This window comes from Alosa alosa, chromosome 2 (assembly GCF_017589495.1).
Source record: "Alosa alosa isolate M-15738 ecotype Scorff River chromosome 2, AALO_Geno_1.1, whole genome shotgun sequence".
NCBI classification, from domain to species: Eukaryota; Metazoa; Chordata; class Actinopteri; order Clupeiformes; family Clupeidae; genus Alosa; species Alosa alosa.
In genome coordinates this window covers 23,962,784-23,987,783 of record NC_063190.1, presented here as the reverse complement: position 1 = coordinate 23,987,783, position 25,000 = coordinate 23,962,784, and the positions used below count along the sequence as shown (strand labels likewise).

At 42.9% G+C, this 25,000-nt stretch overlaps 2 protein-coding genes across 3 annotated transcripts in view; both read left to right on the top strand.

The window, feature by feature from the left end:
• The window catches only part of LOC125284966 (sodium-dependent serotonin transporter-like), a 7,794-nt gene extending 6,662 nt beyond the window's left edge, over positions 1-1,132 (top strand). Inside the window, exons 11-12 of the mRNA XM_048229138.1 lie at positions 25-192; positions 460-1,132. Of these exons, the coding sequence (XP_048085095.1) occupies positions 25-192; positions 460-531 (240 nt within the window). The 3' untranslated portion in view covers positions 532-1,132. The remainder of the gene's footprint in view (positions 1-24; positions 193-459) is intronic.
• Positions 1,133-2,223: 1,091 nt separating this feature from the next.
• The window catches only part of ssh2b (slingshot protein phosphatase 2b), a gene marked incomplete in the record, with an annotated part of 25,329 nt that continues 2,552 nt past the window's right edge, over positions 2,224-25,000 (top strand). The window contains 13 exon segments of one of the 2 annotated variants that reach the window (XM_048234239.1): positions 2,224-2,399; positions 7,677-7,720; positions 16,795-16,901; positions 17,162-17,226; positions 17,579-17,700; positions 17,893-17,958; positions 18,172-18,237; positions 18,417-18,611; positions 20,610-20,703; positions 20,820-20,948; positions 21,939-21,985; positions 22,580-22,726; positions 23,182-23,382. In XM_048234239.1, the coding sequence (XP_048090196.1) occupies positions 2,337-2,399; positions 7,677-7,720; positions 16,795-16,901; positions 17,162-17,226; positions 17,579-17,700; positions 17,893-17,958; positions 18,172-18,237; positions 18,417-18,611; positions 20,610-20,703; positions 20,820-20,948; positions 21,939-21,985; positions 22,580-22,726; positions 23,182-23,382 (1,346 nt within the window). 2 annotated transcript variants of the gene reach the window in all.

The following is a 25,000-nucleotide window of genomic DNA, read 5'->3' as shown; positions in this document are numbered from 1 at the left end:
ACTCTCTTTGACATCCTCATTTAGTTCATCATCATCAGTTTCCTGGCGGTCGCTCCAGAGCTCAAGCTCTTTGACTATCTCTATCCATCATGGACTACAGGCCTTGGGTACGGCATTGCACTCTCCTCTTTCATCTGTGTTCCAGCATACATGATCTTCTACATACTCTCCACCTCTGGAACCTTCAAACAGGTAGGATATAAGACCGTAGGAGTGTGTGTGTGTTTTGGTTACAATTTATTTAAGGTTGATGCTTTAGTCAAAGATGACAGTACAGGAAAGGCATTCATTTGATCAGCATGTGTGCAATCTGTCTTTCCAGCTGCACCACTGAGTAACTCTTTAACTTTAGGTTACCTTGCCTTGGCCTTGATACCTACTGTAGATCAACACACAGACTTTGGCAGCCTGCTGACCTGTGGAGTGTTTTGATTCTGATGTGTTATTCTTCATCCACAGCGCTTGTTGCAAAGCATCACCCCGCCGCAAGATGCAGTACATGCAGAAGACACTATGATGACACAGCTGTGACCCCACACACACACACACACAGAGAGAGAGAGAGAGCGAGAGAGAGAGAGAGATACGCTCAACAACTTCAACAGGAAATTAAAAGGAAAAGAGTCACTGATCCTTGGGGCATGTATGGTATGGCTCATGAACTGCAGCTCACAGTCAGGACCTTTCCTCTGGGGAGATCGGAATGACCTGTTCGGTGACAAAATGCTTCTTTATGATCCTGGCCATTATGAAAGCATCTTTAAAATCTTCAAAAACAGAAGAAACATAATTCACTAACATGGTCTCACAGTATTACTATAGTGGATACAGTGCATCATCAGTGTATATCATGTAATCTCTTTCTGTTTGAACTACTGTTTCTGTCTAACACTAGAGGGCACTAGATTTTTAGGAAATTATAGCAGGGTGAGGGGTTCAAGTGTAGCAGTGGATGCAAACGCAGAGCAGCACATTGAAATTGATACTCATGCTAGGCTAGGGTAAGAATATAATGACCTTCTTGTATGTCAAATAAGAAGTGAATTCATGCATTACATTGTAGATAGTAATTTAAATGTTTTTTCCCACATTGAGGCATTGCAGTAGGTTAAATAAACACCCATGTCAACCATTCTGTCAGTTTCCCAATACAAGCAATAATGTATGGCTAACTAAAGCGCAGAATCGCTTTCTTCTTGTTGCCTCTATACTTTAAACCTCAACGCTATTATCCCTCTGGTAATCCTAATCTCATCTCTTCTACTCTCGCCCCTAATCCCACTGCAGAAAATGATGGCATTGCACACAATTTTTGAGTGATTAGTGGGCACATCTCAAGGACTACGTGTTTCGCTCTTGGCGTGTTTCGTTTGATTACATTTCATTTAGTTTTTCACTTAATATTTCATACCAAATGTGTGTGTTTGTGTGTGTGTGTGTGTGACAGTGAGTGAATGAGTGAGAGAGAGACGACGACATTCTGTGGTACGCACAGGATGAGACATGAGGGGCGGAGGTTACAGCTCGTCTGCGACCAATTTCCTGTCAACATAACAGCTGTGCATGGGTGCACTGTATCTAGGAGACATTCATATAATTGGGTCAGTGTCTAAATCGTTCCCTATGAAACCCCCTCTTTCGATAACACACATTTAATTTAACTTTGGTGGATGGCTGTACTAAATGTATCGAAAATAACACGTGTGTACACACTGGACGAATGTCAGCCCATAAAATACCAACAATAATGCCTCAAATATATTAGGCTACTGTGGCTCATGATATTTTCCTGTTCAAATGAATATTGTAATATTTAGCCTACCGACATCAATCGGCTCCCAAGCATTTTCTCTCGCAGTGGGTTGGCAAACATTCGAAAAGGACAATACGGAACAGCAGCTAGATTTGCAGCTCGCATTTTCACATTATGGCCAGTTGTTTCAAGCCCTCATCACGTAAATTGGGGTCTATCTAACCAACTGAATGTGGGCACATTTTTTCTAAAATGATGCCGGTGAATTCTGTTATCAAAATTCACATCATAGACCTGTTTAACAGTTGAATGGTTAAGGTATCTATATGATACATTTCATAATTTGTAGATACAATGTAATTTTGGGTAGGCAGCCATATAGACTCCAGCACACACAAGGTTAATAATAGTGTGGGGCTTGACAGCTGGTGGATCGTGCGCATGCGCATTACGCACCAACAAGGGAAACGAACGATAGAGGAGCACAGGCGAACTAACCCAGTTGATTTCACTTTACACAATTAGCGATATGTACGTCTCGCCGCTGCCGCTATCTCGCAGGTGTCCCTTCCCCGGAGCCTGAATGGCGTTGGTTACTGTCCAACGTTCCCCCACTCCGAGCGCAACATCCAGTCCCTGCGTGTCGGTGAGTTATGCCCGTTTCAACCGGGAGCCTTTCTTCCGCAGATGGTAGTTTTTTGGGTTGATTTCCGCTGTTTTCCGACTGTCCATTTGTCCTCAGCCATTGCACTTGCGCATGCGTTAGATATAGAATTGTAATTACAATGTATCCGATGTAGTCGTCTCCCAAACAATGCCAAGAGAAACGCGCTGCTTTCGTGCTTGGTACATTTTATACAGCGTTTAGCACAACTCGCCTGAGTAGGTCAGACGGATGTCCAGAGTCTACTGATTATAATGGTTTCACGTAGCCTACATAACTGTATTTATTTGAAAAGAAGACAGCGCATTTAGCCGTCTGTCTCCTTCATGGAGATGTAAATTATGTTGCTGCTTGTTTTCCTACCGGAAAAGGACCCTTGTGTAGCCTATGTGGAACTAATTAGTCATCCATATAGGCATTTTTTTGTTCGAAAACGTACCGTTCCTAGTTCAAAATGGTAGCCCATATTTGTTTTTTTATTTATTTTAGGTCCCCAAATTACCCCCCATTACATTCATCCTTGCCAATCATAATGAGGAGTCTGTCTACAACATGACTCACATTAAGGGCTTCATGCAAACGCTGCACCCGTCAGCAAACCAGGAAGCGGCACTTTGTTATACGCGTTGCCTGCCAACGACAAGCCGATTCTGTACCTTACAAAACTTGCATGTTGAGTTTGATAGCAGAAAGCGAAAACTCGACTTCATCAAAATATATAACAAGGCGAAAATATGCTCTTATGTTCATGTTCTTGACGGAAGAAGTGTCTGTGCGTGTGTTGGGGCAGAGGGTATGTGAGCGTGATCATTCACAGCTTGTTCTTTACTGTGATCAGGCATTATGGATGTGACCAAATCCCCTTCACACACTGAGCAGTTGATCATGTCTCGTTGCAAACGCGTCAAGCAGCAAGCTCACAGTGGACTTGCCTGTTCACTGTTTCATGCGGGCGCATTTATGTAGGGTACATTTGTTTTTTAGGCTACCTGTTTCCTTATTGAACGAGTAGACATTTATTATAACCTTGAAAAAGTGTGCTCTGGAGCTAGCGCTCAGACTCACAGCGAAAGTTTAACTAGAGCAGGTAGACCCACATTCCCAAGAGTAGCCTACCACTGGCTGCAGCTGTCTAAATCAACTAAGCCACTTCTGAATATTAAGAAGTTCTGAGGTGTAATACTTAACATGGTTGTAGTGTTCCGTATGAGTCTAACTGCACCCTTATGCGTCTGCACCAAAAACGACTCAAAAACACCACACCTAAGATGCCTCCTTAAGTAGGCTACTGTGTCTGTCAACATTATGCAGAAATAGTAGCTGTTGTTGGAGCCAGATGTCAAAGTAAGGCTGTTTAAGTAGTCTTGCTAAGTATAACCTCTCACTGAGATGCAACCCTTTGCGTGTAGCCTATCAGGTTATGTAAACACAAACATACACATACTGTACACTCAATCGCATCATGGGTGACCTTTGACCTGAGATTAAAACCAGCCAGGCTATCATGAAGTAGTTGTCCCTCTCCCTGGACCCAGTTGTCATGTGATGGCTGTAACTTGCCCCATGTGAGCTTTCTCGTGAACGGTCTGTAGTGTCTCTGCAGACCGTTCTCTGCATTTCTTTCCTTTGGCCATACAGCTTTGGAATCGCACTATGGTGGAGCAGCATACACATGGCCATCATATGGCAGTGGAGTCTCCTGTTTGCAGATAAGCTTTATAAGCGTGTAATACATCACTCCTAGAAACCTGACACTGAGCAAACATAGACTGCTGAAGTTGATACAATGACAACGTTAAGAACTCTATGAGTAGGCCAGAGGAATACTTAATGACATCAAACACGTCTGCGGAAGTGCACACTTAACTTACACAGCTATGGTCCTCTCAGAAAGCAATATACCCAGTTTAAAATATTTGAATATTTAGCCTCTGTGTGTGTATTTCTGTTGTATTCACTTGTGTAAAGTGGTGCTTTATTCCTTAGCAACATCTAAAGCTTCGGATACAAACCAACATTTAGAATGTTCCATGATGTGTTGGTGCGTGATTTGCAGTGTCACTGTGCTGACAGGAAACCGTGTGTCAGAAAAGCCAGCACACTGAAATCACAGAAATGTACCGTACAGATTTATTGTCCTCTTGGAGCCAAACACTGGGAACTCCCAAGAGCAAATGTCTGTTGTGAATCCTCCCACAGAAACCTAACTCTGGGGATGAGTTTGCATGCGGACCCAAACAATTCCTGTGTGTTTGCATTATGGAAATCTCCTGCTGGAGGCAATCCGTGTCACACTCTCGGTGTTGATCTCTCATCCGTTTCCACTTCCTGCCCATGATCAGCTGGGACGATGGTAAACAATGCGGTTCTCGTCAGCGCCATTCTCACTTCCTTTTTGATCGGATTACAGAGTGTACATGTGTCTCTCAGTGTTATTGTTGATGTGTTTTCATAGTCACCTGAACTCCGAGAGAATAATAAGCCCCATCGTCCTTCCGTGTGTGTGAGCCAAATTTGCTTCAGCATATGATAGAGCGACATACCCGGCAGGAGTTTTCGATCCGTCCAGGATATATTGCTAGATGTAGATGTGTGATTACATTCCCATTTTGTGTGGAAACTCACCTTTCTGACCCATGTATGCTCTCAGGTTTAGCACCTGCTGCTATGCTTGTAGACCTGAGTGAACATATCCAAAAGTCCCTTTTAAGAATTTACAGATTACTGGCAGCTATCCCAAATGTTTGGATATAAATGACTTAAGCTGTAATGAGGGAGGACAATGCGTATCTGTTGGCGTCAATAAATTGACTTTTTGAAGGGGAATCCAATGCACACTTCTCTCAGAGATTGTGAATGAGTTTTAACTAATATATTATTTAGACAAATCTATAGTTGAATGAGTAATAGCTGCCCAGGATTAAGGCCTGTTTGCACATGTATATCTTTTCCATGGAAGGGTGGGGAAAGATATGACAGGTTATTGAACCTGTATGGAGAAATACTCCTGAATGGGGCATGATGACGTCAGAGATGAAGACGTGCAGCCAAAGTAGCAGTGCCAGATGAACTGATTTCTGAGCGTAATTTGAGACCTGGGCTTTTTGGATGTCAAACACTATGGTCCAGTACTGGGCAGAGTGTAGGCCTAGGCCCACACATTCACCCTTTGGACAAAGACCAGCTCCCTTTATGGTCACGGTGAGCAAGTCATAAACTCTCAGAGGATTTGGTAATTGTTTAACACAGCTGTAATGGTTGTAGCCATAGTTAGCATCTTGAGCCTAGTGTTACTTTTGAATTTTACTCACTCTGTCAGTTTACCTATCCAGTTTATCATGTGATGTTTTATTCACAGGCAGAGCAGTAGGCAGTATAGTTTTATTCCTCACACAAGAGTCTCCTCACACGAAAATGTTTAATCTGTATTTCCATGCTTCCTTGTGTGATGTGAGAAGACTGTAACACTGCACTGCCTTGTGCTTGCTATGTCGCAGAAATCAAGGTAGTAGAACAAAAATCACTGTCCTCTGTTACCAATCTTCCAACAAGACCCTGAAGCAAAAATGCCTGCAGAAAGCCCCTACTGTGAAAGCAGCGGCTCCTCTTGGACTCAGTCAAAATCAATCGCGGAGTATACCAAGAGATGCCATATTGATTCTTTCATTACTGTAAGAGCATGCCTGTCCTGGCAGCTAGTGGTTCAGTTAGCGTGCCTATTCTCCAGAGGTCCCTAATAGCCCTTTGTAGCCATCACCACCCCTTGCTGTGCGTGTAGTCAGCGCCTACGACAACCAGGGATCAGTCTTGGTTGGGTGGACCAAATCCATGATTATATCATACTGGGCAGGTTTTGTGAACTGAAGTGTAACCAATTTCCTGACCAAACCTAAGCTGAACAAAACAACACTGATTGCAATAAATTGTCGTGTACGCACACGCAGACAGAACATTTCATTGTAAAAAGCGTGCTCTTCACAAACCGAGGTCTGACATTCATATCCATGCGCGCAGCCCTTGTTGTATTTATTGTGGGAAGATTTCGTCTCTTGACCGCACCTAGAAAATGGACTGAGGTCATTTTCCCAGAGTGTGTGTAAATTGAATCCAGGCAACAACAGCAAGTCCCTGTGGTCCCTCACCCATGCTCTCTATCCTCACCCCGCGGTATCATTTTCTGTTTAACTCTATTTCTCTAAAGAGATTAGGCTGGTCCCACAGCTGAAGATGCCTATTCAGCTGACTAAATGCCACCCTGTGTTGCTTGTTCACTTGTTTTTGTTTCTGAGTGCGTGCATGCACATAGCTTGGGTTACTCTCGCATGAACTGCTTTTGAATTTTTGGAGAGTGGTGTGGATTTTTTTTAATATCAATTTAAGCTTGTATGTGTGAGCATTAGGTGTTGTATAAAGTGCATGTGTGTATATGCATGTATATGTGTCGGTGTGTGTAAATGATGTATTGTATAAAGTGTGTTTGTGTGTGTTATGGTATGCAGAAGAGTGGGCGAAGAGGTGCTGTGTGCCTGTAATTTCCTAGCACACACACACACACACACACACACACACACACACAAAAAATGGGTCAGGGGTCAACAACCGGAGCGGCAGAGAGAAACACTGTCCTTTCATAAAGCATTTCCTATCTCTGATTGTTTAGCCTGTCGCCGTTAGCGACTCATGAATCTCTGTCTGAAATGTTACCATGCGGTGCCTGTTAGCATGGCTGCAGTTGACATGCGTAAGGACTAATTTTGTGCTCTCTAATTATTTCTCAGCAAGCGCTGAAGTGCGTCAGCTGTGGTACTGGCCTGTCAGAATGGTGACAGTCTGTCACCATGTTGGAGTTTTGTCATTAGTTGGTCACTTTTTTCCCTGTCGTGTGTGTGTCTGTAGGTGTGTGTATTAGTTGCTAGGACGGCTCATTTTGAGCAAAACAAATGTGCATGCGTGCACGCTTTGCCATTGTGTAAAGTCACACACACGTCCCGTCATGGTTTTATGTAAATTAATCTGTATGCAAACCTTGCGGCTCAGACCCACGGACACTCTGTCAGTCATGTCTGCTGCTGATTAACGCATGGAGTTTGTGATGGATGGTCACCGTTCACCCCAGTTTCTAACTAGCTGTTAAGCTCCTCTCTCTGTGTGTGTTTTCTTTAGAGCATCTGTGCCTAGATACAAGCACTCATGCGTTTCACAGATCTGATAACATCTTCATGTGTTTTCATTTTGTTATTTGTTTCTTTGTCTCCCTAGGAGTCAGGTAGTGGGGAGGAGGACCGCCGTTCTCAGCCCAGAAGGTAAGAGCACCTCCCAGGCACGCACGCACGCACGCACGCACACACGCACACACACAAAATTCACTCCTGTGAAAAATGTTACCAAACTTTACTTTCTTGGTGGCCGTTTTAAAGGTCATGGCTTATCGGTGGAGCTGCTACTGTATGCGCCTTGCCGTGTGACATCACAGGCGAACCCATCCCCCCCCCCACCCCCGCCCCCCCTTCGTGCATTGTGGTGGAATCATAGTGCACAGCTGCACTCTCCTGCAAGCTTGTGGTCACAGTTAAAAGCAGGTTAAACCTGTCTTGGCCTCTCACATGTTCCTATAAACAGCAATTTTAGTACTTCCTGCTGTTGTGTTGTGAGTGTGTGTGTGTGTATATTTTCTTGGCCTGTGTTGATGTTTCATTGTGGGTTTCATTGTCTTTTGGCTCAACATTTTAACCATTGGTTTCTCAACCTTCTCTGCCATATTTATGTGTGAATGCAGTAACACCAGATTTTATGCATGTACTTCCATATTACAAATGCTAAACATTCTTATTTTGACCACCTACATTATTGTTAGTTGCTAAATCATTATTTATAGAGGTAGCTAAACAGCTTTCCTCCATGGTGGATTGTATGGGACGATTCCACTAGAGGGCAGCTGACGCTTGTTGGTCTTTTCTCACAGAACACCAAGAGCTGAGTTGGTCATGGTGCTCAGATACACAGCACAGTCATCTGCAGATGTTCATTCTTTGGTGAATGCATTTACTGACTTAGGGGAAGTAAATATCCCAGTCATGTTTGTTGTTATTAACATTAAGACTAAGATTGAGTCAAGGGGATTGGTAGACCCATTAACCCTACAACCAGACTTCTCTCACTCATGACTTTATTCCTGATGCCTGCATCTGCTTTGATGTTAAGTTAAGGGTGACTTCATTTAAACGTCACAAATAATGTGACATTTACGATCAGAGATTCTATCAGACACTTTTCAATTCTGTATCGGGGTTGATGTTGTCAGGCTGATTTCAGACTTTCTTTACAGAATCAGATTCTTCCAAATAGTGTAATTTCTTTAACTTGTTGTCAGCTTTATGCAAGCCCACACTTGCTGTGCTTTAATTTATTTTTGTCTGACGTCAACACATGATTTCCTGTGGTTCATAACAGTGAACCTTCTGTTTCAGTTTCTCATTCATGTCCTCAGTCAGTGTCGTGACTGACTACCAACATGCAGAGTGAGTGTTAAAGATGTGTCAAGTGAAAAGTTTTTTGTCCTCCTTCATATCTGTTTACTCCTGTCTTTATATCGATAGCAACGTACCTTAAAATACCATTGCTGGTAATCTAGCCAGCTATCTTCCGTTGACACATGAAATAAGTGAAAATCTCATTTTAGGTCCAATAGTTTTATTCCTAGGCGGCTAATGAAATGAAATTAAATAATGTAAACGTTCATTAGGGCTGCTGCAACACTTAATTGAATAATAGATTAGTTGTTAAATTAATCGCCAACTACTTTTGTAATTGCTAATCGTTTTGTAAAATTTCTTAAGGAAACTACCTCAAAATCTTCTGGTTCAACCTGGTAACAAAATCTGCATCTGATGTGTCTCATGTGCAGATCCAAACATAACCTACTTGAGTACAATTCAGCCATAACATCGCTCACAGCAGCAACCTGTGATATTAGTCATGTGTCTAAGTGCAAATAACACTCGCTCAGAACCAGTCGGCGTGTTGAGAGATTGAGAGAGCTTGCATGCTTCTGTGGGTGTGTTCTCTCTCACTGCACAGCTCCGAACAGCTTTTACTCATCATCACACTTTTATCTGGGGTATTACACAGACCTACAGTCTGATACAGTAACATGTGCATACGAGCTCAGTCATAAGTGCCTATTTAATGTACCTTCAACTCATCCACTTAAAGGACACATAATAGCTGAATGGCTTGAAAGCTGCCCCCCCCCCCTTGCATACATGGAAAAAGGCGGAGTGCAAATCTGCAGAACAGACAGGTGTGGGGATCAGTTTCAGGGTAATGGGTGGTGGTATTTTTGGGTTCCTGGAAGTTCTGGGAAGTGTGTTATTGATTTTTCTGAAAACTGAAGACCTTAATGTGTTGCCAGTTTTCGCAGTCCTCTGGTTCCCATGGTTGCACTCTCCTGTCACCACAGTGCATGTCTTCACTGAAGGTTCTATAACCATCTGCTGGCTGAGCTTGTGTGTAGACCTGTGTGCTGCCAAAATGAAAAATTCAAACAGGCCTAAAGTTAATTGATAATGACTGCTCGTGAGCGAGAGACATAATTACATATCTGTGTGCGTATTAAAATTATGCTCCACAAAAAACTGCTGTCTTCAGTCATACTATATAATACATTTCTAACAGCCTAGATATTGAGATACCTTGAAATATGTATGTGAGGGATGATATTGAGTGACAAGGCATTCTGGTAAAAGAAATCTTACAGGATGATCAGGACCATAACATTCATTGGAGCAGCCTGGGTTGTTTATGGAGGGAAAGGATTAGGAAAGTACTGTACATCAAGTCATAATGCTCAATGATACAGTCACAGCTTAGGTAGCTTACCATGTCTGTGCCATTGCCATGTTTATTAATACTTGGCTATCACAGAATCTCAATTACGTTAAAGGAGAATTCCGGTGTGATATTGACCTAAAGTGTATTGAAACATGATACCGAGTGTGAGCATTATGTCTCATAGCCCATCTCGGCTTGTCCCCTGCACTCCAAAATCTGGCTAGTTAGCCGATGCTACCAACAGCTTTTTCAATGGTGGTGCCCGGCGTCGGGCTAACCATGCAAATAAATCACTGTTTTACACCCATTTACGAGGGCTCAATGCATCTCCACACTTCATTGGTAGACTTCCGAGGGCCCTGACATTTTAAAGCGAGACATTGAGAACTTTGAAAAAGCACTGGTAGTTTTACTTACAAGGCGATTTATACAAACAGTATCTTCATGAAGTTTAGGTTTTGCAGCCATCTTGAATTTAGTCCGCGATAAATTCGAACAAGCGAGTAAGAATGAACAGGTATGATAAAGGGATCAGATTCCAAAAATAATTCAGTGAAAATGCGTGGTTCCGGTTGCTGCTGCTGGAAGAGCTGGAATCCATGCATTTCCCACTAATTATTTTGGAATCTGATCCCCTATCATACCTGTTCATTGTTACGTTGTCAATTTATCGTGACTAAATTCAAGATGGCTGCAAACGCTTAAACTCTCGTGGAAGATACTGTCTGTATAAATCGCCTTGTATAATAAACTACTAGGAGCTTTTCCAAAAGTTCTCTCAATGTCTCGCTTTAAATGTCAGGGCCCTCGAAGTCTACCAAAATGAAGTGTGGAGATACATTGAGCCTCGAAATGGGTGTAAAACAGTGATTTATTTGCATGAGCAGTCCGATGTCAACACCACTATTGAAAAGCTGTTGGTAACATCGGGCTAGTAAGCCAGATTTTGGAGTGCAGGGGACAAGCCGAGATGGGCTATGAGACATAATGCTCACACTGGTATCATGTTTCAATACACTTTAGGTCAATATCACACCGGAATTCTCCTTTAATAACATTATGCCTTATCCATTTAGCCCAGAAAATAGAGGCATCATTGATTACTGACCGTTAAAACTATGTAATATAACATCTGGAAAGTAACCCCCAACTCTAGTGGTAAACAAAATAATGTATTTATTGACCCCCACTGTAACTGTTGTTTATCCATTTACACTATGACCGTTATTGATCACCCTCTAGTATGTTCAAAGGTCACTTCCCTGACCCTCAGTAAGTGTGTGTCTCTGTTTACATGTCCGTAGAAAGTGCAAATAAATAAAGCAAAGTGTGTGGGTAGTCACACTGACCCCCAGCAAATCACTCAAAGGGGCAAGTGTCGCACTGCAGCAGAGCCTGCTACATGTAGGCGAGGGGACCTCTCTGCTTATCAGTGGTGCTTCTTTGCAGTCCCTTCACTGTGACCTTGGCTAACACAGAGCGAGCGACATTGTCATTCCTCTTTGTTTTTGAGGGGAGGACTCGTTAGCTGTTTACAAAGGCCTAGTGTTTCAGGCCCGGGGTTTGAATTTCAGCGTGTCCAGTGCGTCCAGGGGAAGGTGAGCCCGGGGCAGGGAAAAAGGGGGTCCGCTGGGAGAAGGCCCGGTGTTGTCCACATGACGTCGGTTCCCCCCTCCCGAGCCAGGGATTTTGCAAGCAAAGTGAAATTCCAGACCCCTGGCTCTCCCTGTGCTGTCCTGGAGGAGACAATGGCGGGCAGGAAGGTTGGGATTGAGACGCTGGGTGTCCTTTGCTTCTTCCATTGTCCAGATCCCAGATAAAACTGTTTTTGTATCCGGGCCAGAGAACATGTGTATGGAACCAGTCAGAACACAATATCAGAACAACACACATACACACACATACACATACACACACACACACTATCCTCTTTATGCTATTTATAACATTAAAGAATGGCTGTACTCCATGAATAAGAATTCTCAAGGGCATGGTCGTGAATGGCAAAAATCTGACTAATGATTCAGTTTTCAGTTTACTTATTTAGACCTCTGTGAAATTGCAGAAGACTTCTCTGTGTGTTCACATGTGTGTTATGGTTTCCTGATGTCTTCTGCAGTTTTGTGTAATGAGGAATAGCCTACACAAGCATTAATTCGTATTGATAAACCCTTTCACTATTTTGGAGACAAGCCTATTTAGTTTTGCTTGAGCCAGGAGTGCACCTGCTCATGTAGAGCTGGGTCTTAGACTGAGCTGTGTAATCATATTATGAGTGATGATCAGCTTTCATCAAATAGGCTACACACCTAGCTCTTTATGAAAAATATATTCTGTAATACCCATTTTGTCTTTAATCTGTAAACAATGCTGATTTTCTCCGTACATCCTGCTTGTGCTGAGCCATTTGCTTCCACTGGTCCAACCTGTTTTGTCGTGAGCACAGGCGGACCTCGACCAGAACACATGGGTTTAGACTCCTCCTATAGGAGGACAGCGACGACCCACCAACAGTAGCCTACCGCATGTTCCTCAAACTGTGAGCAAGCGTGACCAAACGTTACAGAACCCGTAAACCAGAAGTATGTGGTGTGTCACTGAACAGTGTAGTTCATTAGATGGAATTAGTATTAACACGATGACTGGCAAATATGCAGGATATGAGTACGTGTGTGGACCTGTTTTAGGTCATGTTTATCTCAGGGAGTTGTGGCGGCGCTACTTGAAATGAACTCATAGACCCAGCGATTTCTTGGCTTTCATCCGATGCATCAATGACTCAAGGCGGTGTAGCCGCAGAAGCATGCTCCTCTGTTGGATGCTTGTGTGTCTGCTACGGAGGCAAACACATGCCGTACTTTAAGAAGAACGCTGTTGTTTCTCAGACCCAGCTTTATCAATTGTAAGTTTTTCTATTTTGTAAACAATGTAACACGTTCTTTCTTTGCCTCGCTACATGTCGCTACATTTGTTAACTTAACATATTTCCTTCATTCGCTACATTTCTTAACCTGCCGTTTTCCTTTTGCGCTCAAGAAGAAATTAACCGTTCCGTAGTCCTCTTCATTTCCTCTTTTTCATTGTAGAGCTGTAGCTTGTAATCATAATGCAAATTTTCCTTGCAGAAATGCTCAGGTGAGATGTCCATTCACTTGAGGTTCTTTGGGTTGAGACATTAAGGGATGATGGGACTATTCTCATGGGTAGGCCCAACTCCTAAATCGATCAGATTATGCAAAACTGATTTGAATCAACTGATGGTCATTTTTAGACATGCATTTTGGACTCTCACTGCTCAAATTATTGTGTGCTTTATGTTATTATCTACAAGCCAGTATTGACTCATCATTTCATACACTGCGCCTTGGCTGAATAGCCTTGCAAACTGTTTCATCTTCAAACCACAGTGGTTCTTTCCTGTTTGTGTTTCAGAATAGTCTAGACATAAGTCTGGCTCTATTCTTCACTTCCCCATGTGTCTGTCACTTAGCCATCATTATGCAATAGACAGTCTACTTAATGTACTTTTTACCCGGTTGTCTTTTTGACAGGTTATAACATGCATGAATGGAACTGAAATGTTCGTAGTTTTCCAGCAATTTGCATTTCAGTCAAATATTGATTGGAATTTTGGTTATTTGGCTGGAGCTGCTGTCAGCCGCATTCAGGTGCAACACTAATTAATTAAGCAAAGGATTGGACAAAGTTCTGCTGCACAGGCAGATCGTGAACTTACAAATCCTGATCTGCACACTATAGTGTGTGACTGGTCTGTGGCTGCTGTATCCAGAGTCCAGAGTCTAATTCCTGAGCATTCTGGGGTTTACTCCCAATCGCTATGGTGACACACACACACAGGCAAATACAAACATGGGTATCCCAGACTGTTTGCATAGTTCCTTTGATCAAGGAAGTAATAGGCAAGTGTAAATGAGCTGGGGTAGTTTACTCACATGGTGCAAATAGAACCAAGGGAGTGTGTGTGTGTGTGTGTGTGTGTGTGTGTGTGTGTGTGTGCGTGCGTGTGTGCGTGCGCGGACGTGCGCGCTTTCGGAAAGTGGAGTTTTATCTATAGGAAATGAGAGCATGACCATGGGGGTTGCACTGGGCGGAGGGATGCAGGGCTGTGGTGTTTCTGTAACATATGGTGTCAGCCAGCAGTGCTACAGATTAATCCCAAAATAATCCCAAGCGCAGGGACATCTTTTGTGTGACAGATGAGGCCTTTCCCATTGCATAGTAGGTCAGTTTTGGTCTTCATGGCGACTGTGGCAGGAATTTAGAGCAGGCTTTGTTTCGTTGTGATCATAAATCTACTTTTTACCTCCAAGGTGGCTGATTCTGACACACTCCACCTCCCAGGTTGCATTTCCATGTCAGTCAGAGCTGGGATAGCCAGGCCCCTCTACAGCCTGGACCTATATTTATCCCATTCCTCACTTAAGAGTGACAAATATGGACTGAGACAAACAGGGGGTCATGTGTCTGTGGTGGATGGTCAGTAGCCAAACGGGGAAAGGTGCACCAACAGTAATTATTCACCTCATGTGATCTGTATGTTATGCAACTACATTAATTGTCATCCTGTTATAGAAACAATGATTTAAAAACCAAGTGCCTATAGTTGTGTAACAATAACTTGTGTTCAGTTTTGATCTCGTTTTATTGTGGTGTGTCTAATGTCTCTGGGTGTGTTTGTGTGTACACCAGCTGGTGGCATCTGTTGGCATTATGTGTGGTAATAATGCTGTTTCTGTGCTGGCTATGCACATGCCCTGTAGTGCCTCCTTGGTTGTGAGATTCTTCTATTGGGTACAGAGTTGATTTTGAGCTTTTTACTTGATCTAAGAATCAAGTTCTGGTTATTTAGGACTTTACGTCTGTTACCTACTGTATATAAGACTTACCACCGTTTCCACTATCATTCATTCATGGATAAGAGTATGGATCTTTGTGTTTGTGTGGTTGAGCCTACAGTGACTTGCTGTAATAAGACCACTGCTTGATTATCAGCTGTTGAAATGGCACATGATTTTTTTTTTTACACATTTCAGGTGGAGTGTATATGGAACAAACTAAAGATAACAGTCAAAGACAAAGTCCATGTGTGACAATCTGTTACAGAGGACTTGAGCTAAACTCTTTGGAAATTTGTCGCCAGGGTTTGCATGGGGGCATGTGGCTCTTTTGGGAATTGGCAGTGACTCGTGCCAAGTAGGTCACTTTCAGGATGCAGGCCGGAGGATACATGGAGATAAGTCTGTAGAAGAAGAAAGAATGTCCCGGAATGGACATGGAATGCACCATAGAGATTCTGAGGGGAAATAAAGAGACTGAGGTTGTGGGAATCTGACACACAGGCATTAATAATATCTATGGTTTGGATTTCCCCATCATTCATTGTCAGTTATACACATGCCATGACCATCATCACCCTAATATATAGCAGTGGGTCTGCAAACGATCACCCTCTGAAGCAAAAAAAACAAGTTCACTGTCATTTAAAGTTTACAATCATTGATACTTTACAAATGGATTGCTAGTTTAGTTTTTGGATGTGACATGATATCCCCCTATAAAGCTACATATCTGACATCAATAGCGTAGTGAATTATAGAGTTAGTTTAAAGCTGATAATGGCTTCTAGGTGCCAGCTGAGTGTGGTATGCTGGAAAGGCTGCCATTCCATAGCTTTTTCATATGATTGGATGTATAAAGGGTGTATGAATGTGTTGGAAGACCTGCTTAGTCCAAGTATTGGGCATAGACTGATATACACTATAGATATACAGTGGCTCATCTAAAAGTGAACTTGTAAGACTGGGCTATTTGATGGATGTACTAAGTTGAAGAAACCCCAATATTATACAAACATGGCTCTGTCAAGTTTGGACTTTCACATAAATGTACACACACACACTCAAATTCCCACATTTACAGACTTAGACACGCTTGATCAGTCACTTGTGAACTTATACACACAGACACAGACATACACACATAGCCAGCTGTTAAAAGTGAGTGGGAAACAGGGAGAGACTGAAGAACAGCACGTTCTGTTTTTGTCCTGCCCAGAGTGCTCTACCTCTGAGGCAATGCTATCGAGAGAGAGAGAGAGAAAGTAAGAGAGTGAGCGAGAAACTCCCCCTTTTCTTCCCCCCAGATTTTATAGGCCCTCATGCTCCATTTATTGCACTTCTTCATCCATAAGCCATATTGACTTGATTTGTCACAACTTGCAGCCCTGTTCTTGGCTCACACAGGGACTCTTGCTGTCAGTGCTGCGTGCATGCACTCTGCTTGTGGGCCAGAATGGAGAACACAGCCCCAAGTTCTTTGGCTCGTTCACCATGTCAAGCATGCAAGCCTTCTCACTTATGATGAAGTTCTCTGTGATTTAATAAAACACTCCATCTATCTTTTGTGAAAAATCCTCTCCATTATACTAATATGGCAATCCAATAGTTGTCAGCCACACATCACTCAGTTCTGGAGTCTGCATGTAATATGTGTCCTGTCTGCTCTGTGTGCTTCTCCTTTTCCACAGTATCAGCGAGAGCTTTCTGACAGTGAAAGGTGCTGCCCTCTTTCTCCCGAGAGGCAATGGCTCCCCTTCATCCTCCCGTGTGCCTCATCAACGGAGCAAACATGCAGGTAAGGACCCCCGTTTGTTGCCCAGGTGACACCTAATTGACATTTACCTTTCTTCTTGTCCCTGTTCAGTTAGTGTGTGTGTCTGTGCCTGTGTCTGTGCCTGTGTCTGTGCCTGTGTCTGTGCCTGTGTCTGTGCCTGTGTCTGTGCCTGTGTCTGTGTCTGTGTCTGTATGGCTTTTGCCTCGTATCACAGTGAAGTCCTGGGAGTCAGTTGGGGTGTTGTGAAAACATGTTGTTTGACCTTTGCCCACTAATTACAGGTGACCTCCAGCAACACCTGCAGAATATGTTCACGCTGCTGCGTCCAGAGGACAACATTAAACTGGTACGCTGTTCCTATTTTCACATCCACATGACCGATAAGAGCAGTCATGAGTGTTTCATCACATCAGGAGTAGACGGTAGTTATGAAAGTCAAAGCATGCCTCGCAAAGTTCACTTACTAGTCACATACAGTACTGTAAGTACTCACATAATTACTGTTTCAAATACTTAAATCACAAAGTGTACTACAAGATGTATAGGTAGTTCTGTATTTTAAATAATGAAATGCCATCAGTGACGGGTCAGTGTAATGTGTTGCATTGCTGTCCAAATGATACTGTCCACACACACACACACACACACATCTCACATCTCACATCTCACCTCTGTCTCTGTGCCTCTCCTCCTATTAGGCGGTGCGGCTAGAGAGTTTCCACGCCCAGTGCACACGTTACATGGTAGTGGTCTCTACCAATGGCCGACAGGACACTGAGGAGAGTGTCGTGCTGGGCATGGACTTCAGCCCCACCGATGGGTGTGTGTTTGATCCTGTGTCTGGTTACATCTTACATCGTGGTTATGGACATTTATGGTCACTATGGTCATTATGCCCCTAACTAAAATTACTTGTCTTGGGAGGTAGTCAGTTGGAGTCAGAAAGACTGTATTTGATTTGGTGTGTGTGTGTGTGTGTGTGTGTGTGTGTGTGTGTGTGTGTTTTTTCCAGCTCCTGTTCCATTGGCATGGTACTCCCACTTTGGAGTGACACACTGATCCATTTGGACGGGGATGGGTGAGCTAGTCATCTCATTTTGTGGTTGTTTGTCAGCTTTCATAAGTACACTTTAAAATAATCTGCTCAGTTATATGTAGTGTTTATGAGGGGCGTCTGGGACACTGTATTTTGTAACTGTGTATATTCTTAATGGACTGGAAGAGACACAACCGTCGCTCTGTTTATCTAGCGGCATAACTAATCATGGCTGTGGGCTGTTTGTCTTCACAGAGGCTTCAGCGTGTCCACCGACAACAAAATCCACGTGTTCAAGCCTGTCTCAGTCCAGGCCATGTGGTGAGCATCCTCAACTTCCCTCTGCTCGTTCTTCACTTGACTTCTATCCCCGTCTGCTCATCTTGTTTTGCACTCCACCCCCCCCCCCCCCAGCCTTTCTCTTCATATCACTTCTTTTCATTTGTATGAAGCTCTCTAGATCTCATCACTCTGGTTTCTTCCCATCTCTCTTCTCCCAGGTCGGCTCTGCAGTCCCTCCATAAGGCCTGTGAGGTGGCCCGAGGCCACAACTACTTCCCTGGCAGCCTCTTCCTGACGTGGGTCAGCTACTACCAGAGCCGCGTTGCGTCGGACCAGGCTCGTATCAACGAGTGGAACGCCATGCAGGACGTGCAGTCCACTCGACCCGACTCTCCTTTGCTCTTCTCTGACGTGTGAGTGCTCAGTGTGTACCCAACCCCACCCCATGCCAACTGTCGTGTATGTGTGGACTCTTTCTGTGGCTCCCATAATTAGATAGACCATAAAATTGATTTTTTTTCTAAATATTTACACATTGAGGTGGTTTTCATGTAATGACTAGAGTCAGAAAGACTGTATTTGATTTGGTGTGTGTGTCTCTAGTCATGTAATGACTAGAACATATATCATGTACATTTTTTACTTTTGGTTTGTGTGGTTGAATTGGTGACAATTGAATTGTCAACATGAATCAGTGTGAGTCAACATGTTGAGTCGGTGTCGGAGCCGTTGGGGAAATAAGTGCTTTGATTGGCTGTTTAGCTTGCCTACCTGTTACCAAGAAGCAGTATACAGATATTCCCCTATGAAGATCCAATTCCGGTAGTTTGTGTCTTACATCTGGATGACGGGATGTAGGCTAATAACAGCCTATGGATTCTTTTTTTCTTCTCCTCTTGTCTTTCTTTCTTCCACAAACAGAAGATCTAGGACTGATAACGTCAGTGCCCTTTGCATCTTATTATCCGACACATTCTTGATTAGAAGTAAATCAATTGTGAAATGGTTCTGTTATGAGCAAGAGTAGTGTGAAAATGGTGACATGCTGCTTTGTTTGCATTTTTACATATCACGCAGGCGTGGAATGTACATGGTAAATTGACTGTGGATAGTAGTCTTTGCGGTGTGTTCTAGTACAACAACGTTTTTCACCACACGCAGGCAACACGAGACAACTCACAAGTCAGTTGGCACCACAGCGAGTGCTTTTGCGGTTGGCTTGGTTTCTACACTTAGCATAAGACTCTGGCATCCATACATCTCCATCTAGAGGACCTTGTATGGCCTAAACGTATCAAGAAATCAAGACGCCCTTGGTATTTGAGTGAATGTTGTGAGACTTGCAGTACAAGTCAAGACTTGTGACCTGACTTCCCTTTCTGATACAAGTTTATTCTATCTTCTAACTGCTGACATGATAGGACAGCTAGTAACAATGTCATAGGTCCCTGATCTGGCACACACTGTTGCATGAGAAATCTCTGTGGTATGTATGTGTCAGTCTCTCAGATAATGCAGTGTGCATTTACATGCTGGTACATGCTAAATGATGAAATATCCATATGTGATGTAAGAAAAGTGTAATGACTCAATATGAATAGATTCAGTTCAGCTTTAGATTTGACTTGTGAGGCAAATATTTTTCCTGAGTTTAAGGCACAGTGTACAGCAGCAGCAGCAGCAGCAGTTGGGGCAGCCGTGGCCTACTGGTTAGCACTTTGAACCCTGACCAGTAGGCACGGCTGAAGTGCCCTTGAGCAAGGCACCTAACCCCTCACTGCTCCCCGAGCGCCGGGATTAGTGTGTGCTTCACCTCACTGTGCTTCACCCCACTCACGGATTGGGATAAATGCAGAGACCAAATTTCCCTCACAGGATCAAAAGAGTATATATACTATACTAAGGCACAGTGTACAGCACTGATAATGAATGGCAATGCACTTTACTTTACTTGCCTTTGTTGAAATGTTACTTTGCACCAAAGAGTTTATTGACATCCACTGTCATAATGGGTTTAGTTTGTGATGGTGGTGGCTATAGACATATTTTGTGATTTTGAATTTCACTAGATTTATGTTTGCATAGTTAAAATGCATGCAAATGTGGCATTGCACATATAAAGCGATTAGGCTCATTTCAGCATGTGCAAATAACCAGACGAATGCAGATCTGGATCTCACATACAGCCTACTGAGAAATCAAGTTTCAACATGGTTTCTCCATGAGTAAATCAGATCCCCTCTGTCCTCTCCCTTTGTGCCAAAATGACAAACAATATGTGAATGTCAGTTTGGTAGTTAGTTAGCTGCAAGTGGTATATGTGGTTTATGTGGTAGTATAGTGGTTTATGTGAGTGTGTGGAAAGCTTTACTTCTGTACTGATGTTATGTTCCACAATTCTATACATGTAGGCCAACGGAACGGGAGCGAACAGAACGACTTATCAAGACCCGCTTACGGGAGATCATGATGCAGAAAGACCTGGAGAACGTCACATCTAAAGAGGTGTGTGTGCTCGCTCTGTTCATGACACCACTAACTTGATTCACTGATTCCCCCCCCACACACACACACACACACTTGGTCTTACCTCTGTCTACTCCTTCCTGCCCCTTGCACAGATCCGTACAGAGCTGGAGATGCAGATGACGTGTAACCTGCGGGAGTTTAAGGAATACATCGACAATGAGATGATCGTCATCCTGGGCCAGATGGACAGCCCCACCGCGATCTTTGACCACGTCTTCCTGGTCAGTACCTTGGGCCTCTCCTTACTGGCCTCTACATCTCACAGATCCATTCACCTACGGCACACACCTTTTTCATCCTCATGTTACATTGTTCTCTGCATTAAATATGTTATGTCCTCTTTCTTGCATCTGTTAGCACTGTTTCCCTTTCCTACTCATGGATAGTCATATTAGATTAGATTAGATTAGATTCAACTTTTTTGGCATTGTGCAGAGTTCGAGTACAAAAACAACGAAATGCAGTTTGCGTCTAACCAGAAGTGCAAAAAAGCAAAAAAGTGCAATGTGATATACAAAGTATAGACAGGTGGTGCATAGACAGGACAAGAAATATAGTGCAGTGTGGACAGTAGTATACAGTTGGTTTACAGAAGGTGGTTTAGAGTATATTAAATATAAATATGTGCAGTGTATTAGCAGTTACCTTATAAGAGCAGAATAACTATGACTGTAATATAAACAATGTATGAACAACATGTACAGATATGTGCAATGTAGTAGCAGTAACAATATAACAGTAGTAAGAATAATATAGATATATGCAGTGTATTAACAGAATATATTATGAGAAAAACAGAATAAATATGGATATTCAGTATGAACCATATAAACAGATATGTACAGTATGTACAGCTATGTGCAGTGTAGTAACAGTACCATTGTAGTGCAAAAACAGTAATATTATAAGAGTAGTAAGAATAAGTGTATGTGCAGGATGTATGAAGAGCAGCAGAATATGTATGTCTCCCCCTCTTCTCCAGTGAACTGTTCGTTTGACTAATCCAAACTTTTGTCTTTACTACATCAGCAAAGAGATTTTCCAGAGCAGGGAATGATTTGAAACACACAGTGATTAGGGTGCACAGCAGCACGATGCACGATAAACTGAAGCAGAGCTGAATTTTAAACATTAACATCTGGACTAGGTAGAGAAACGAGTGTGTCGTGACTCATATGTGAAGGAGAACTGACTGATCTCTCTGTCCCCAGGGTTCTGAGTGGAACGCCTCCAATCTAGAAGAATTGCAGAATAGCGGGTAAGAACAATTCAACCCTGTGCCTGGTTATTTTTTAAACAGTGGGTAACACCTCTATGGACCCTTTCAACAATAAAAACAAAAACAATGCCTGAACATTCTATTTGGGCCCCAATCTACTTCCTCTGGATTAAGATAACATATGGAATGTTAAAAAGGAAGTCTTGTGGGGCCAACTATGATTCTGATAATGGAACTCTCTTGAAAGGGTCCATTTCCGTAATTCCGATGGAGATATGAAGAGTTTTAAGCAGCATCACAGATTAGGTCCACAAGGGCAAAAACAGTATGGGCCCTAATTTAGATGGCAGGCAAAGAGCAAAGTCTCTCAACAAGCAAAGTTCTCATGCATAAACTGTAATTATGTGGCATGTGGAAGCGCTAAGCTGACTCATCAGTGTTGGTGGTTAAGGTCTTGCCCATGGTGTTAAATTAGCAAATTGAGTTTGCCAACTTTTTAAATGGGCCGTATGCGTCAATGTGACTGTCGAGAGTGTTTTTAAGAGTGTGTGTCTCTCTGTTCAAGCAAGTTTGTATTTATTGAAACCATCCGGCCTGTTATTCATGCTGTGTCTTTTCTTCCTCTCTCTCCAGTGTGCAGTACATCCTCAATGTGACCAGAGAGATCGACAACTTCTTCCCGGGCCTGTTTGAGTACCACAACATCCGTGTGTACGATGAGGAGGCCACTGACCTGTTGGCTTACTGGAATGACACCTACAAATTCATATCCAGGGCCAAGTATGTGTATCTGTTTTCCTCTCCCTCTCTGGCTATCCACCTTTTCTCCTTGGCTTGATTGCATCAGTATGTCTCAGGAATGAGACGTTAAGAGGTTTGACCTCCCCTAGTGCCAGTTAAAGGTGCTAGGTGGAGTTGTTTGAGTTTAAAACATCCAAACAAGTCCCCGAATTAGCAACAGAATGTGAAGAAACAACCCATAATGTAAAAAAACCGGATATGGTCTGTGTTGTCCAGATATTCCATGAAGTTAGTATTGAAAACAGCGATGGCCACAGTTGTCTTGTAATACTGTGTTGTACCATGTGTGGCCACTGTATTAAATACAATGCATGTCAGTGGAAGATTGTAGTGTGGCTGCGTTTAAGGCAAGGAATGCAAATTTAATGCACTTTCAGTTTCCCTCGTGTCGCCATTTCACCCTCATCTCTTCCCTCATCCTTGCCCCCTCTCAGGAAAAACGGCGCCAAGTGTTTGGTGCACTGTAAGATGGGCGTGAGTCGCTCGGCAGCGACGGTCATCGCCTACGCCATGAAGGAGTATGGCTGGGACCTGGAGCGGGCCTTCGACTACGTGAAAGAGCGGCGCACCGTCACCAAGCCCAACCCCTCCTTCATGAGGCAACTGGAGGAGTACCAGGGAATCCTGCTGGCCAGGTACAGAACAGCTCCACACCAATCAAGTCAGGGAGTATGGTCATCATCATCATTATCATAATCATCGTCATCCTGGTTTGGAGGTGGTCATGATGATGATAATGGACCTGATGAAGATCATGGTGGTGGTTATTGAGAACCTTTATTGTCTGTTAACACCAACCTGTTTTTTGACTACATAATGTCCCCCTTCATCTAAAATGATGTAAAATACAAATACATGTTGATCTTTAGAATGTGCAGACTATTTACAGTATAAAGCTGTAATGTATCCATAGCCAGTAGATCATGTCAATAGTTGAAATGTCTGTCAGTCTGTCTTATCTCAGTGAACCCAGCCATAAATCCTTAGTGTGTACATTGAGGGAGAGTCCTAATGTCCTCTTTTGACAGCCACACTTTTTTTCTGGAGATCAGGCCATCCATTGTTACAACACACATTATTGCCCAATGCAACGAAGCATGTTGGAACAAAGATGGATTGGATTGAATGGATTGGATTAGATGGATTTCAAACTACTTTGTCCCTGTGTCATGAGTGAATGAAACATAGTTGACTGAGTATTCATCCATGTTATTTTAGGGAGATTGCGATCAGATATGCCACAGTAATGATTTTGTGTTGTTGAGTGTCTTGGTAGCTGTTCCACAACATTCCATTCTCACCTTAGCCTCCTGTCTCGTGTGTGTGTGTGTGAGTGTGTGTGTGTGTGTGCTTGTGGTGGCGTGGGAGTGGGTATGCACACGCGGCATGGATTTTTGCATATTCAGGTCCGGTCAAGTCTTTTGAAATATTGAGCAACAATGCCCTTGATCTAAATGACTGTCATGCACAAGTTTTAATTACCTGTCATTATCTGAGGCTTGGGCTCCAGCTTCCCCTGAGTCATCCTATGTAGCATTCAGTGGCCAGCAATGCACAGGAATGTTGGCTATGTGGAGAGCTGTCAACCAGGCAGTTGTCTGTTTCCTGCAATAGTTTTACTTGTGGATATATTTCTTACAGTCCTAGTGAGAGGCCATATATTTCCCTACATGATATGATTGTTTTTACTATAATTAATTTCTTTACTATTTAGATTTTTTACTATCTTTGTCAGTATATCCATGTCGTCTTTATATTAGTTTGGTTGAAGTTAGGTAAGCATTCATATCTTTTTATTACACGGCTCTTCAGAGTGCTGCAGAAAGTTCCATTCACCTGAATGGGCCTTCCCAACGTTCGGGCCAATGTTAAATCTATATAATCACCAGCAAAGTATATAATCACCGCTGTCAATGGCAATGGGTTGATTAACGTGTTTCATATCCCTCCGCAAGACGTCCGTTCAGTTTTTGCAATGGAATTTCATTGAAAAGGAAAGTAAGGTAGTAAGACATTGCCACGCAACACCTGAAACTGTCAAGTTCTATCTGTGTGGCATATGACTATTTATTTTGTCAGCGGAAGTCACAAAACGGTAGGAAAATCATTTTTAAAGACCCATTGTATTAGGTTTCTTTTCTCGTTTTGGCAAGTAGCCGTCTGTGGAGGGGTTTTGCTTCGACCTAAAGGGACTTATTTTCTGATAATTACCGGCGGACAATACATTATCCCTTACTTATATAACCTGACATC